Consider the following 17,384-nt stretch of genomic DNA (forward strand, 5'->3'; position numbering starts at 1 on the left):
GCTATCATTTGGGGCCAGGTCGCTTCCGAAAAAGAGCTGTACCTTGACACGTGAGGCAAAAGCGCAGCCGTGCAAGTGCTGCCTGCTGGCGGAAGGCCCCTCGCTAGAGGCTAGATCTATGGAGCGAGGATCAAAGACAGTCCTCTTGGGAGGGTATTTTTTGGCCTACTCTTTTCCGCACACGCCAGGCGCCTCGGAAGAGGTGCCGGTGGCCGCAACGCTGCATCCCTCAACGCACCCACCGTGACAATGCCGACGCCGCTGGGTAGACAGAAGCGTTCGTCTCAACTGCCGTGCCAGGAGATCAAAGTGGCCACCTCTCGCTGGCTTGTCCGCATCCGGTCACCGTCCCACCACGGCACCATCTCAATGATGCGCAAAGCGCAGCGAAACTAATAAACGATGGTGACCCCGATGATGATGATGATGATAACCTAAAATGTCAACTTGTTATACATTTTTTTGCAGAGTGAAACGGGCTCGTGTGTGTTGTTGTTGTTGTTTATTAAAAATAAGAAATGTTTTTTTATCAGGAGCAAAATGTGGCACGGATACGATCAGAATGGCGGAAGGAGGCGAGGCAGAATGCAACTGCATGGGAATCGACGTCGCGAGCTTGATATGGATTCCAGACAATGCCGAGTGTGACGAGCATGGAGATCCAGGGGATAGTTCGCGGTGGAACCTGCAACTCGATGGGGGGGAATGCTGGCTGATCATCAAAAACGTGAGAATGAGCGACAGGGGCATGATTATACTGCAACCGGAGGGACGCCAAGTGAAGCTGTTCATCGAACCGGGTGAGTGCTTGCTAAATGTTGAACATCTAAAGACATGAACTACCTCGCCTGGTCTACAGGAGGTCGTGGGTTCGATCTCGACCCTGACGCCTGCTGTATATTTGGAGTGTGCGGTGTCTCTCTCTCTCTCATCATCACGGTGGCTAGGAGATATTAACTACCTCGCCTGGTCTACAGGAGGTCGTGGGTTCGATCTCGACCCTGACGCCTGCTGTATATTTGGAGTGTGCGGTGTCTCTCTCTCTCTCATCATCACGGTGGCTAGGAGATGTTAACTACCTCGCCTGGTCTACAGGAGGTCGTGGGTTCGATCTCGACCCTGATGCCTGCTGTATATTTGGAGTTTGCGTGTCTCTCTCTCTCATCATCACGGTGGCTAGGAGATGTTAACTACCTCGCCTGGTGTACAGGAGGTCGTGGGTTCGATCTCGACCCTGATGCCTGCTGTATATTTGGAGTTTGCGTGTCTCTCTCTCTCATCATCACGGTGGCTAGGAGATGTTAACTACCTCGCCTGGTGTACAGGAGGTCGTGGGTTCGATCTCGACCCTGACGGCTGCTGCGTATTTGGAGTTTGCATGTCTCCCTCGCCGTGGTCGCGTAGATTTTTCTCCGGGTCCACCGATTTTCCCCTCCACATTTGAAGAAATGCGTTTAGAGTATTGAGAGAGAGGAAGTGATGAGATTATTCCGATAATTATCAAGTATTCAATAGCTTATTTACGTAATTATTTAAGATAATTTATCAAATAAAAAAAAGTTTTCCTTTAGCCAATATCATTACCCCGCAAAATTTTCCTTTCACAAGCATCTCCGAAACGTGTCCCCCCGCGATTAACGAGGCAACGCGTGCGGTGCACAATCGCGCAGCCGAGAAAAGCGTCCTTTGTTCCCCCCCCCCCCCCGCCCAAAGTGTGCACAGCGCTCCACATACAGAGTGCGACAGACAACACGACGGACGAAGTACGCCTGACGTGCCGCAGCGGCGGAAAAGTGGCGCCGGAGGAAGGGATTGAGTGGACGTATCAGGGACAGAGACAGGCTTCCGAGGGCAGCACCGTGGTGACGAGTCTGCAGCGCCAAGGATTGTGGAGCTGCACGTACGAAGGGCAGACCGCGGGGTTCTGCCTCGTCGAATCCAGTAAGTGGAATTTGGCCGGCTACCGTAGCCGGCCACCTACTGTGGTCGGTCGGCTACCGTGGTCCAATGCGCTACCGCGGTACAATGCGCTACCGTGGTCCAATGCGCTACCGTGGTCGGACGGCTGGACTTGCAACGCAGAGGCCGCAGATTCCACTCCCGTCTTCCGGCGCGGCGGCTTGGAACAGCGGTGCGATGCGTGGGTAACTCCTCCCAACGCTGTCCCGACGTCCGGCCAGCGCGCGGAAGAGTAGGCCGATGGCACTCCCCACGACCTCCTTGGCGCGGTGCAACCACAGCGCCACCACCCCGTGCCAAACTTCGCATTCGACGATCGCGGCGGAAATTGGCCGCGCCCTCGGCAAGCTGCGATGGGCAGGGCGTTCTTGAAGTATTGACGTGGGTGGTTTTTTTAATATACCGAATTCGAACAGAAGAGCGGGCTCTTCACCTTTACTTCGGTCGCCGAACCCCTGCGCTAAGCCAAAAACGAAAGAAACTAACGAACAGAACGGAGCAGTGAAACCGACTTGTCCATCCGGTCGTAACCCGCAGGGATCTCGGAGATCAAGGAAGCGGAGTGCGAGAGCAAGGAGCTGACTGCGCTGACGCCCCAGGCCACCCAAGCGAGCGACCACCTATCGCCGCCCATCATCGAGATCGCCCTCGCCGCCGCGGGGTGCATTCTGGTGGTCGTCGCGGTGCTGGCCGCCGTGTATTTCTACAGAGAGAGTGAGTGGTGATGGCCGCCGTGTGTTTCTACAGACAGAGTGAGTGGTGATGGCCGCCGTGTGTTTCTACAGACAGAGTGAGTGGTGATGGCCGCCGTGTGTTTTTACAGACAGAGTGAGTGGTGATGACCGCCATGTGTTTCTACAGACAGAGTGAGTGGTGATGGCCGCCGTGTACTTCTACAGGCAGAGTGAGTGGCGATGGCCGCCGTGTACTTCTACAGGCAGAGTGAGTGGTGATGACCGCCGTGTATTTCTACAGAGAGAATGAGTGGTGATGGCCGCCGTGTATTTCTACAGAGTGAGTGGTGATGTCCGCTGTGTGTTTCTACAGACAGAGTGAGTGGTGATGGCCGCCGTGTGTTTCTACAGAGAGAGTGAGTGGTGATGGCCGCCGTGTGTTTCTACAGACAGAGTGAGTGGCGATGGCCACCGTGTGTTTCTACAGACAGAGTGAGTGGTGATGGCCGCCGTGTATTTCTACAGAGAGAGTGAGTGGCGATGGCCACCGTGTGTTTCTACAGACAGAGTGAGTGGTGATGTCCGCCGTGTGTTTCTACAGACAGTGAGTGGCGATGGCCACCGTGTGTTTCTACAGACAGAGTGAGTGGTGATGTCCGCCGTGTGTTTCTACAGAGAGAGTGAGTGGTGATGGCCGCCGTGTGTTTCTACAGAGAGAGTGAGTGGTGATGGCCGCCGTGTGTTTCTACAGAGAGAGTGAGTGGTGATGGCCGCCGTGTGTTTCTACAGACAGAGTGAGTGGTGATGGCCGCCGTGTGTTTCTACAGACAGAGTGAGTGGTGATGGCCGCCGTGTATTTCTACAGACAGAGTGAGTGGTGATGGCCGCCGTGTGTTTCTACAGACAGAGTGAGTGGTGATGGCCGCCGTGTGTTTCTACAGAGAGAGTGAGTGGTGATGGCCGCCGTGTGTTTCTACAGACAGAGTGAGTGGTGATGGCCGCCGTGTGTTTCTACAGACAGAGTGAGTGGTGAAGGCCGCCGTGTGTTTCTACAGAGAGAGTGAGTGGCAATGGCCGCCGTGTGTTTCTACAGACAGAGTGAGTGGTGATGGCCGCCGTGTGTTTCTACAGACAGAGTGAGTGGTGATGGCCGCCGTGTGTTTCTACAGACAGAGTGAGTGGCGATGGCCGCCATGTATTTCTACAGACAGAGTGAGTGGTGATGGCCGCCGTGTATTTCTACAGAGAGAGTGAGTGGCGATGGCCACCGTGTGTTTCTACAGACAGAGTGAGTGGTGATGGCCGCCGTGTATTTCTACAGAGAGAGTGAGTGGCGATGGCCGCGTGTGTTTCTACAGAGAGAGTGAGTGGTGATGGCCACCGTGTGTTTCTACAGACAGAGTGAGTGGCGATGGCCGCCGTGTGTTTCTACAGACAGAGTGAGTGGTGATGGCCACCGTGTGTTTCTACAGAGAGAGTGAGTGGTGATGGCCGCCGTGTGTTTCTACAGACAGAGTGAGTGGCGATGGCCGCCGTGTGTTTCTACAGGCAGAGTGAGTGGCGATGGCCGCCGTGTGTTTCTACAGACAGAGTGAGTGGTGATGGCCACCGTGTGTTTCTACAGACAGAGTGAGTGGCGATGGCCGCCGTGTGTTTCTACAGACAGAGTGAGTGGTGATGGCCGCCGTATATTTCTACAGACAGAGTGAGTGGTGATGGCCGCCGTGTATTTCTACAGAGAGAGTGAGTGGTGATGGCCGCCGTATATTTCTACAGACAGAGTGAGTGGTGATGGCCGCCGTGTATTTCTACAGACAGAGTGAGTGGCGATGGCCGCCGTGTATTTCTACAGAGAGAGTGAGTGGTGATGACCGCCGTGTATTTCTACAGACAGAGTGAGTGGTGATGGCCGCCGTGTATTTCTACAGACAGAGTGAGTGGCGATGGCCGCCGTGTATTTCTACAGAGTGAGTGGTGATGGCCGGCGTGTATTTCTACAGAGTGAGTGGTGATGGCCGGCGTGTATTTCTACAGAGTGAGTGGTGATGGCCGCCGTGTATTTCTACAGAGTGAGTGGTGATGGCCGCCGTGTATTTCTACAGAGTGAGTGGTGATGGCCGCCGTGTATTTCTACAGAGTGAGTGGTGATGGCCGCCGTGTATTTCTACAGACAGAGTGAGTGGTGATGGCCGCCGTGTATTTCTACAGAGTGAGTGGTGATGGCCGCCGTGTATTTCTACAGAGTGAGTGGTGATGGCCGGCGTGTATTTCTACAGAGTGAGTGGTGATGGCCGCCGTGTATTTCTACAGACAGAGTGAGTGTTGTTGGGTTTTTTCGGTAAAGTCACGTAGGTAAAAAATTAAAATTAAAAAATAAAATAAAAATCACGACGTTTCGGAGGCAACACAAGCCTCCGTCTTCAGGTGGAACCGTCACAGCACGCTCGCTGTATCAAGCAAATGAGAAATTCCAAGAGATCCGACCCCGTATATATACTGGTTGAGGGGGGAGGAGCCAGGGCAGGCCCCTGGATAGGAATTTACCTACGTGACTTTACCGAAGAAACCCAAGAATATGAATCCTTGCAGTCACGAAAGCTTCAAATCTCGACAGAGTGAGTGGTGATGTCCATCGGCAGGCAAACACCGACGGAACCCGACCTCTTCTCGATGGGGGTCGTAGCGGGGGGGGTGGAATTGCCTAACCGTGCCGGCAGTGAGCACGGGCGGTCACCGTCGTCGGGTGCGATTCGGATGCCCAGGGTTGGTGAACCACGAAAAGAGTTGTGAAACTGCACATAACATGGTCGGGTGGAGGGGGGGGGGGCTAAAGCGAGAAGACGGTGATGATGGTGGCACTGTAACAGTGGTTCTTCAAGGCCAGGTGTCGATGTTAGAACGGCTCTGGGATCTGGGTGCACTGTACGTGTGTACGTTGAATTTCTTTCACACCCTACGTAGCCGACCGCGCTAATGAGGGGTGCAGGGGAAGGACAACAAACCAGGGAGATGCTCTACAGCGATGGGTCAATATCGTTTGCCACCTTCTTCTGAAACTAAACGAGACTATTTTTATGTTTTACCAGGTAGGACCCACTGAGCGACACAGCTCTTTTTCAGAAGCGACCTGGCCACGAATTATAGCTCAACGAAGTGGCTTATCACGTGGACATTTAGCCGGATACGCTAAACAAATGTTTGATTCTAAATGCGGAGGGAAAAACCGGAGGACACGGAGAAAAATCCACCCGATCACAGGGGAGAGAAAGAGACACCGCAAACTCCAAATATACAGCAGGTGTTAGGGTCGGGATCGAACCGACGACCTCCTGTATACCAGGCGAGATAGTTAACATCTCCTAGCCACCGTGATGATGATGATGATGAGAGAGAGACACGCAAACTCCAAATATACAGCAGGCGTCAGGGTCGGGATCGAACCTACGATCTCCTGCGTACCAGGCGAGGTAGTTAACATCTCCTAGCCACCGTGATGATGATGAGAGAGAGAGAGACACCGCAAACTCCAAATACACAGCAACAGGCGCCAGGGTCGGGATCGAACCCACGACCTCCTGCGTACCAGGCGAGGTAGTTAACATCTCCTAGCCACCGTGATAATGATGAGAGAGAGAGAGACACCGCAAACTCCAAATACACAGCAACAGGCGTCAGGGTCGGGATCGAACCCACGACCTCCTGCGTACCAAGCGAGGTAGTTAACATCTCCTAGCCACCGTGATAATGATGAGAGAGAGAGAGACACCGCAAACTCCAAATACACAGCAACAGGCGTCAGGGTCGGGATCGAACCCACGACCTCCTGTGTACCAGGCGAGGTAGTTAACATCTCCTAGCCACCGTGGTGGGCCTCGTGTGTCGGCGGTCCGCAGGAGATGGAAACCAACAGTGGGCGGCGTTCGGCCTGCACATCAGCAGACTTCCCACTTCAAGCATCAGAGCGACATAGCAAGTGTGGCAGGCAACATAGCAAGTATGGCAGGCAACATAGCAAGTGTGGCAGGCGACATAGCAAGTGTGGCGAGCGTCAGCGTTGACTTCCGGACCATTGTCATGAAATCCGCGTTAATAAAACAAAAACGTCGAATAATTTTGTTTCATTTTCTTTTGCAGGCAAGAAGGCACTCATCTCACCTTACGTGTCAGAGTAAGTTCAAGCAAACCACAGGGCCCGCACCACCACGGTTGGCCACACTATGTGCGCGCGTGTGTTGAACTTCGTTTGCACCGTACGTAGCCGACCGTGCTGATCGGAGGTGCGATCGTTTAGGCTGTTCGTCTGCGTAGGCCGAGCATGAGCAATGACCATGAACTGAGAACAACGCGTGCCCGTCACCTCTCTCGCGACAAGTAAAAAAAATAATATCAATGGGACCTTTTCTGCCAGTATCAAAGTATAAAAAATAAGATTATGCTTTAGCCTTTCTATCTTGATTTGAAGCTTTCGTGACTGCAGGAAGCCATACTCTTTGGTTCTTTCGGTAAAGTCACGTAGGTAGAAAATAAAATAAATCACGACGTTTCGGGCGCAACACAAGCGTCCATCATCAGGTGGGAAAGCATGGTCTGCTGCTGAGGCAGACTTCTTTTTAAAAAGGTTTGAAATGGGTGTAGTTCAAGGGTTACCCTTTCTGGCAACAAAACAGGTCCTAAGATCTTCTTGGTTCTTTCGGTAAAGTCACGTAGAATGGAAATAATAAAATAATAAAAATAAAACAATAATTCTCACGACGCAAGCAGCCGTCCTCAGATGAAGAACAGGTCTGTCGAGACGACAGAGTCTGAATGACACACCCCAGACTCTGTCGTCTCGGGTACCCGATACCCTACCCGATACCCGGCTACCCGTACCCGGCCGGGTACGGGTAGACATTTGCGACCCTGGTGCGGCCGGGTACGGGTATGGGTAGGCCGTGAGTCACTGGTGAGTAACCGTTTGTCACTCATTTCGGGTAGGGTACGGGTAGGGTACGGGTAGGGTACGGGTACCCATTTGCGACCCTGGTGCGGCCGGGTATGGGTACGGGTAAGGAATCAAAACCCGTTTGCGACCTCTGCTGTACGTGTGTTGAACTTCTTTCGCACCATACGTAAGTGAAAACCTACTCGATGTGCTTTCTTTTTCAGACCTGCCGATAGCCTGAGACAGTCTCGAATGACCTGCCATCCCGACTACAGCTACAACAACGGTAATGAGAGCCAAAAACCTTCCCGACAGCAAAGTGCACAACTCCACGGGCCTTCTGTCAGCCGCTGCTGCTCATTCCGTCACTCAATACGGTTTGGTCTGCACGTGTTTCCCTCCCGCCCCATGAGTTCCTCTCACTGCCTCTGCGTAATTGCACGGCGTGCATCTCTCCACACCTTTGTGCGCTCTTCATCTTTTTGTTTCGGACGAGTGGGAAAACTAAACTATTTTTTTATCTTACCAGATAAGGACCACACTGAGCTATATACGGCTCTTTTTCAGAAGCGACCTGACCACAAATGATAGCCCAACGAAGTGGCTTATCACGTGGAAATGTATAGCCGCCAAATTCTCTGAACGCGTGATGTCGATTCTAAATGTGGAGGGGAAAACTTGAGGGTCCGGCGAAAAATCCACGCGACCACGGGAAGAGAGACACCGCAAACTACAAATACACAGCAGGCGTCAGGGTCGGGATTGAACCCACGACCTCCTGTATACCAGGCGAGGTAGTTAACATCTCCTTGCCACCATGATGATGATGATGAGAGAAAGACACCGCAAACTCCAAATATACAGCAGGCGTCAGGGTCGGGATTGAACCCATGACCTCCTGCATACCAGCAAGGTAGTTAACATCTAGCCACCATGGCGAGATGTAGCCAGAACTGGTTCCAATAATGAATCCAAGCTCTACGGTATTGGGATGCTTTGGCCATCTCCATCGACGAGCGTTTGTACATGTGAGAGGAAAGCCGTGCATGCGAAGGGGTGAGCACCGAATCCCCGCACAGATTCAAATGAATGGGGTGTCATTCGAGTAAGAGTGGAATGTAAGAGCCAATATTGAGTGTGCGGAATGCAAGAGTCAAAATTAGGTTGGAGCCAGGTGTTTAGTTTGTTGTCCTTACCCCCGCACCTCTAATTAGCAAGGTTGGCTACGTACTGTGCGAAAGAAGTTCAACATACACATGTCCATGACTCGTAGTGGAAAGTCCACTTTTCTATAATATTGGCTCTCACATTCGTTACATTCAATATCCAGATGTTAACTCCCTCGCCTGGTGTATAGGAGGTCGTGGGTTCGATCCCAACCCTGAGACGTCTGCTCTATATTTGGAGTTTGCGTGCTTTTCTCTCTTTCTCTCCTCGTGGTAGCGTGGATTTTTCTCCAGGCCCTCCGATTTTTTTTCACCCTCCGCAATGAGAATCAACGTCACGCGTCTCGGAGCATCTGGCTGCGATACATTTCCAAGCGATGGGAATCCCACTCCGTTGAGTTGCTGTCATTTTTGATGGCCACGTCGCTTCTGAAATAAAAAAGAGCAACGTATCTCAGTGGGGGGCCGGGGCCTTGCCCGGTAACGATACAAAATACAGTTGAGTTTCAGTTGAACACCGCTGCCACCAGATGCACTTCAGCGGCCTTCTGGAACACTCGCACAGAGACCCCGGGATTAGAAAGTTGTGTTCCGTGGCGGCTGTGACAGCGACCGAGCGCAGCGCAGAGCCGTTAACCTCTCGTTAACCTCTCGTTAACCTCTCGTTAACCTCTCGCCCCGCCACCCTCCCCAGCCACAGGGGACTGTGGCCACTCCGTGGAGATGCCCTACGTCCCGATGACCAAACAACGGACAAGTCAGATAGGTAAGGCTAGCAGGAGGCGATATTGAATGTACCGAATGTAAGAACCAATAAACTAAACTCTCGACAAGATAAGCGTCGACCGCGTGAACCCAGGCGCGTTCTGCACGAGGCTGTTAATGGTCCGCCTACAAGCATTGCGTGCGAGAGCACTTGGGGTTGATAGGAGTAGAGGGCCTGGTTCAGTTGTGTAAAACTCAAGGACAATTGTCCCAGAAATCCCATTGAAATCGGCGTCATTTAGGGCGATTTTTCTTAAATTAAAGTGTTTGCTCAACTATTTATTTTGTATTTTACCAGGTAAGGCCCCACTGAGCTATATAGATCTGCTTCAGAAGCGACCTGGCCGTCACAAATGATAGCTCAACGAAGTGGCTCATCGTCACGTGTAAATGTGTAGCAACCAAATGCTTTAAACGCGTGATGTCGATTCTAAATGTGGAGGAGAGGACCCGAAGAAAAATCCACGCGACCACGGGGACATAGACCCGCAAACTCCAAATACGCAGCAGGCGTCGGGGTCGGGATCGAACCCGCGACCTCCTGTACACCAGGCGAGGGAGTTAACATCTGGATATTGAATGTAACGAATGTGAGAGCCAATTTTAAGTAAGAGCAAAAACACATTCTAGATTTGAAGCTTTCGTGACTGCAAGGATTCATACTCTTAGGTTTTTTTCGGTAAAGTCACGTAGGTAAAAAATAAAATTAAAAGTTAATGAAAGTAATAATGGAAATAAAATAAAATAATAAATCACGACGTTTCGGAGGCAACACAAGTCTCCGTCATCAGGTGGGACCGTCACAGCTAAAATTACTGCATCAAGTGCATCAAGTGCAGTAATTTTAGCTGTGACGATCCCACCTGATGACGAAGACTTGTGTTGCCTCCGAAACGTCGTGATTTATTATTTAATTTTATTTCCATTATTACTTTAACTTTTAATTGTATTTTTTACCTACGTGACTTTACCGAAAAATAACCTAAGAGTAGCAAAAACCCAGTCGGAGAAGAGCCAATATTTAATCCACAACGAATGGTGCAATGTGCACACAAGCCATGCGCTTGCCATGGCCTCCTTGGTCTACCCACTGCTGGATGAGGGCCTCCCACCCGCGCCGTGCCGGTCGCGGGCGGTTACATGGCCGTACTTCACCACGCCGGTCAAGTGTGGGTTGGTGAAGGCTGGGAGGAGCGTATACGCGGGAGGTTTGAAGCAGTGGACTTTTTGCTGCGTCAACCTCTGCTGCCCAACGCTGTAGCCGCACGGCAGCCGGTCGCAACCTGGCATGCACGATGGGCACCCATCCGAGGACTAGCCAGGATCCACCCTGCTTAGCTTCCTAGAAGTGGAAAGACTTGGTCAGAGGCCTAGTGCGTATCGTAGATTTGTATACATCCATCGCAGGTGTATATCATCGATACAACGTCGTGTTTATGATATATGTACACCGGTGTATAATTAACGGACCGTGGAGCGATGTACGTTCATTTGCGTGTTGTATTTTTTTGGAACAGACGGGGAAACGGAGGAGCATTACGACTACGAGAACGTGAGCGACACCTTGAGTAAGTTTCAGCCACTCCGACGCGCGAGGCTTTGCACTCCCACATTGCTTCCATAGACGTCACAAGATCACGTCCATCTTTAAAGCGTGGTTAGCTCATATTCTTGGTTCTTTCAGTAAAGTCACGTAGAAGGGAAATAATACAATAATTTAAATATAAAACAATAAAATTCTCACGACGTTTCGACTGCAACACAAGCAATCATCATCACGTGTGAAATCCACAGCAAGCTCGTCAATGGATGTGGTGCTTTGTATGCATGTTGCGGTGGTGTAGCGGTTAGCGCGCTGCGCTACGAACTCGACGACCAGAGTTCGATTTTCCGCTCACTGCCACCACCAGCAACGATTATCTGAACCGGTCCTGGGCCTCCCCTAGGTCGACTCAGCCTCAAATGAGTACCTGGCGCGGTGTGTAAACATCGGCACTAGGGAGACAAAGGCGACCGGGCGTGGTGCTGGCCACCCGCCCCCTCGTGTGCCGTAACGGCCTTCATAGGTGCTACTCGCTAACAGCACTTGCTCCTACAATCTGTTAAGGCTATATGGTGGAATCTTTGTCTTTGTATGTACGTTGAACTTCTTTCGCACCATACGTAGCCAACCGAGCTAATCGGAGGTGCGGGAGAAGGACAACAAACTAAACACAAAAAGCAGCTCTAAAGAAACGAGTTTTCAACCTCTATGTAAAACTGCATAGCTCCAGTGTCTTCCTAATGTAGTGGCTTCCACGGAGACACACACTAGAACCTGGAGGCAACACGTTAATTATAACACCCCCACAGGGTAACTGCATAACGTACACTTGGTTAACTAGACCACAACGGGGTAACTACATAACTGGGTCAGTCAGTAACACACTGCCTGACCCACGATGCCGAACGTGAAGACCGAGGTACTTAGGATCGACGTAGCACCGACAGGTTCCATTCCAGCAGACAGCCGCGATTGCTCTCGGGACTTCCCTTTTATGCTCCCGGGAGGCGTGGCTTAGCTCCGCCTCGACCACGCCCCCTTCTAGATCCTACTAGAAGGTTCTGGGCTATACATCACGTGTCCCTCTCGCCACCCTTTGGCCCCTCTCCCTACCCTGTCCCGGTCACGTGCCCTCTCGGGTTCACCCAGACTGTCACGTCCTTACTTGCCCTCTCTCTGCCCGTCACCAAAACCATGCCCCCGAGGGCCCAGCTCCACGCTATACCTCTACTCTGGTGCCAGAGAGAGGCCCAAGACGCACAGTTGCACTCTTGTGACAGCAGCTGGCGCTAAACGCCATCGTGACTCCATTTACGTCGATACTCTAATATCGGAAGGAAGAGCGTTCCAGACGGCCGCAGAAGTGCATCTGAAAGTGCGTGATGGAGGGGCTGTCTTTTCTCGAGTAAACCACTACCAGAGTAACGATAGTTAACGATGATGAAGATGATGTACAGCTATTTATCCATGAGGGCCTCCCCACGCTGCGTCCATACTTCACCACGTTGGTCACATTAACAAAAAGATTCAACATACTCGTCAACAACACTCTGGCTTTAAATGAAAACACATAATTCGGCAACGTTTCGGGCAACGGCTCTTATTCAGAGCACATAATCAGAGAAGCCAGAGACATTTTATTTAAAAATGTTTTTTTCTCTCCAGATGTTCAGGATGAAGGACCTGCACAGCCGTCATCACTCCACCAGCAAAACCCTCTGTACCTCTGCAACGACACTCTGTACGGAGATGTTGCATGAGACTCGTGTAAAGGAGATCAGGATATTTTTTTAATACTGTACATATATAATCACGGTTCTTGAGCAGAGGCCCAAATGCTCAAAACTCCATGCAGGCAGCAACAAAATGAACCGGATATTATTGCAGTCGCTTCACATTGAAAGTGTTATTCGAACAGAAATGTCTGGTTTACGATTCATAATTTAAAAAATTAGCGGGGAGGCCAGGTGACCAGATTGGGGCGCCACGGTGGCGAGATGTTAACTCCCTCGCCTGGTATTCAGGAGGTCGTGAGTTCTATTCCAACCTTGACGCCTGCTGTATATTTGGAGTTTGCATATTCATTTCTTCTGATGCTATATTGTATTTTAGCTGGGGCAATGATTAACATCACACGAGTTACTGTTCAATTTTAATCATATACGAACTCAGCTTTGTCTATCCCGGTTATCTCGGTGAATCCTGGCATGAAATCTCCTGGTCATATATTTTGTAGTCAATCACAGGTAATGTAGTCAAGCTCATTTATTGTAGTAAATATTCAGGTATTCTTTCTTCTTGGTTCTTTCAGTAAAGTCACGTAGAAGGGAAGTAATACAATAATAAAAATAAAACATAATAAAATTTTATTATGTTTTATTTTTTATTATGTTTTATTTTTATTTTTATTATTTTATTACTTCCCTTCTACGTGACTTTACTGAAATAACCAAGAAGATGAATCCCTGCAGTCACGAAAGCTTTACATCGAAATACTCATGTATTGTAGTATATCTCAGGTATTGTAGCAAAGCTCACGGCTCAGGTATTGAATGAAAACTATGAAAATTCCAAGAGGAAACTGAAATAAAATGTCGGGTCGTGTTAAATACACAGGCGGGTAATATTCGGCGAACTGAATCAATACTGCTCTACTGGTTTAAAACGCCAGAAAGGGCCAATAATGTGAGCTTCAATACAACTTGTATGCCGTAATTTTATTATGTTAATGCAGAACCGTTATGTCTTTGAAATATCTCTTTTTTAAGTATAAAGACTCATGTAAACCTTCTCGTGAAATGTGTTTGTTTTACTTGAGCTTGCGCGCATCATTATATCGACGTGTGACTGCTGGTTTCTGAATCACCCCACCAGCCATCGATGAATGCCTCTTGCTATCATCGCGATCAACGTTTTTTTTTAATCCTTTATATTAAGTTCGCTTGCTTGCTTAGGACCGTTTTTTAACCCACTCCCCGTGATCCAATCGAGCTGACATTTTGCACACAGACTCGTTGTGCGTGACAATGCATTTTCGTGAAAAAAATTCCAAAATTTTACACTGTTTAGGGAAAAAAAAATATTTAATTACCAATTGTTTAATGCTGCCAGACAATCATCTGACCCATAGGTGGCAGCCATCTCAAGCCAGAGGACGAGAGGACTCTAGCCGCCCCGATGCCACGCATATAAAGGATTTATAGTGAAAAACTTTGTTTTTACGGGTTATACTTGTTTCCGGTCCTGTTCGTAGTTTCATTCGCAACATTATCCCGCTATCTTGTTTGTTGTTCTTGTTATTGTTGTTGTGTTCAGTGTTTGTTGTCCTCCCCGCACCTCCGCTTAGCACGGTTGGCTACGCACGGTTCAACGTACATCCATACGCATCTAACGTGCGCGCACGTACGTTTCCTAAAACCAGCATATGTTTTTTGTTTTCTTGAAATTCGTTACGCGGAGTGCCACGTGCCACCACTCGACAGCGTTGGCTCGTCGATGTGACTTCAAATCACAAATGCTTTGGGCCAGTGAACGTCTCGCATCTCAAACGACGTATGCCTCGTAATTATTCTTACATTATTGTGATTATGCCTAAATGCAAACTTAAAACACCAACATCTTTTTGGAGTGTATACTATATCGGTACGCAATTGCCAGTCACAATGCTTTAAAAACTATACTGTATATTTATGTATATGATGAAGTGTTCGGCTTAGTTGTGCGCTCCGCCGTTTACGCTACTAAAATGTTTTTTCTCGTGACGGAGGCAACTATTGAAGTACATCGTGAAAGTACAGCGTGTCCACGAAGGCACCATCCATGATTCATGAATTAAAACATTCCTGCGGAGGGAGCTGGTAGGAACGTTGGGTTGCTCGGTCAATGGCCAGGGTCAACGGCGGCGTGGTGTATTCCGCAAATATGCCCGACTGTGAGGGCGGGCACAAGCCGGCGTGAGTAGGTTAAATGTTGAGTTTTATAAGGGCACCACGGGGTGACCAGCCCCTCCCCACCCAGCCCCACCCCTCCCACCCCCTCCCCACCCTCCCCACCCAGCCCCTCCCCACCCTCCCCACCCAGCCCCTCCCCACCCTCCCCACCCAGCCCCTCCCCACCCAGCCCCACCCGCCCCACTCAGTCCCTCCTCACCCAGCCCCTCCCCACCCTCCCCACCCAGCCCCTCCCCACCCTCCCCACCCAGCCCCTCCCCACCCAGCCCCACCCGCCCCACTCAGTCCCTCCTCACCCAGCCCCTCCCCACCCTCCCCTCCCCACCCAGCCCCTCCCTACACGACGGACACAATACTCCCCTGTGGGCTGGTGTAACCAGGAGGTTCCTACCAGTATTATGATTGTTGACCCAAGTCAAGGCTCATTATTGTTTACCTTTAATAACGGGCGGCAGCTTCACGAACCCTCTGGGATATCAATTGATGTGCATCTGAATGCTTGTTCAACACTTGGTGTGTGTGTATATATATATGAGAGTAATGTTTTACAACTATTCACAATCGCCATGGGGTTTACATCACCCCCTGCAAGCCGTGCGAGGTGCTACGACTTTTCACCGCACGCGGCGTGTTCGAAAAGTGGACTCGGCTTTGCGCCTTTTGCAACAACAACAAAAAAACCCCTTCAGTGGTTCCTGAAGAGGTGCATTGTGCTTTGTCCGAGGCCACAATCAAAATACATTTGACCAAATTTGACCGTGTGACAGCAGCAGCAGCAGTCAAGACGGCTAACGAAACTGATTTCATCCTTCTCAGGACTCATCGGTACTCGCCAATGCTCACGGATGCAAAGTCTGCCACTAAGAACCACATATGTACAGTCCCCACGTTTATGATTGCCATATAATGCACAAATCATGTCTATTGTGAATTGTTCCTTATGGGGTTTTTTTTTTGGTCGCCTTTCATTTCCCGGTCTACATCACTTGTTCTGTTATAATGGGTATTCTCATATTTTATTACAGAATCGATTCACTGCAAAGATAAAACTAAATATATATAGTTGGATTGAATCACAGCCCACAACTGTGATAATATAATTCGTCAAACTCTTGATAAAGTAGGGCGAATCGTTCCACTTCTAAACGCAGAATGTACCCAAGCATTGCTGCTTTTCAATCCTATCGTACAATCCATTCAAAAACAGAAATATATTCTTTTTAAATGCAGCTTATCTTTAACCGAAGCGCACAACACACCGCGTGAAAAGTCAGCTAAGTAGACACTTGCGCTACGAAGCAACGACAAGAACTTCGAACCAAATTAAAAGTTTCGATTTAAAGCGTTCGTGACTGCAGGGATTCATCTTCTTGGTTCTTTCGGTAAAGTCACGTAGAAGAGAAATAATACAATAAAACAATAAAATACAATTCTCACGACGTTTCGGCCACAACGCAAGCAGTCGTTCTCAGATGCTGTCTTTCCGACAGCTCTGTTCTTCCTTTGAAGAACAGGCTGCTTGCGTTGTGGCCGAAACGTCGTGAGAATTGTATTTTATTATGTTTTATTTTTATTATTTCCCTTCTACGTGACTTTACCGAAAGAACCAAGAAGACAAATTAAAAAGCTTTCTGTGATGAAAAAACTAAGATGTTTCGTATGTCGCCGTGACAGAAATGTCACGACACGTGCGATCGTGACCATCGGAGTGAATCTTCCTGTCACCGCCGCGGCTTTGTGCCACCTAGAACGTCAGCCGTTTGCGCCGCGTTGCTACCCGAAAGGCAACTTGACTCTGCCTTTGTCCTTGGCTTTTCAACTTGATCGGCACTCGTGCAATTTGCGTTGTTGAGTGTCGGAAGGAATAACCTCGCCGCTTTTTTTTTTTTAAACTCCACCGGAAGGAAGCAAATTAAATGTGAACACGCTTCCTTTTGATTTAAAGCTTTCGTGACTGCAGGGATTCATATTCTTGGTTCTTTCGGTAAAGTCACGTAGAAGGGAAATAATAAGATAATATAAATATAAAAAATAAAAATTCTCACGTTTCGACTGCAACACAAGCAATCATCATCAGGTGTGAAATCCACAGCAAGAAATTTTGAAGAAGAAAAAAAATCTTACTGTCGATTTCACACCTGATGATGATTGCTTGTGTTGCAGTCGAAACGTCGTGAGAATTTGTTTTATATTTATATTATTTTATTATTTCCCTTCTACGTGACTTTACCGAAAGAACCAAGAATACACTTCCTTTTGTAATCCCTGCATTTTTTTAAGTACACGCATATTAATACCGTACGTGAAGATGGTTTAACTGGCTTGAATGGAATTGCTTTATTGTACAGTACTTTTTTAAAATAATTTTTTGGGGGGGGGAGGCGGCATCAAATACCCTTTTTA

At 49.3% G+C, this 17,384-nt stretch overlaps 1 protein-coding gene across 1 annotated transcript; it reads left to right on the plus strand.

Moving 5' to 3' along the window:
• The first annotated feature begins 562 nt into the window (after positions 1-562).
• LOC133343105 (uncharacterized) lies at positions 563-13,285 on the plus strand. The gene is made up of 8 exons (XM_061552610.1): positions 563-800; positions 1,714-1,941; positions 2,497-2,673; positions 6,768-6,801; positions 7,782-7,843; positions 9,418-9,489; positions 11,006-11,056; positions 12,697-13,285. The coding sequence occupies exons 1-8, from the start codon at positions 563-565 to the stop codon at positions 12,789-12,791; spliced, it is 957 nt and encodes a 318-aa protein (XP_061408594.1). The 3' UTR covers positions 12,792-13,285.
• Positions 13,286-17,384: the final 4,099 nt, after the last annotated feature.

The sequence above is a fragment of the Lethenteron reissneri genome, chromosome 16, assembly GCF_015708825.2.
Source record: "Lethenteron reissneri isolate LAM-NWPU_2019-01 chromosome 16, ASM1570882v1, whole genome shotgun sequence".
Lineage (NCBI taxonomy): Eukaryota > Metazoa > Chordata > Hyperoartia > Petromyzontiformes > Petromyzontidae > Lethenteron > Lethenteron reissneri.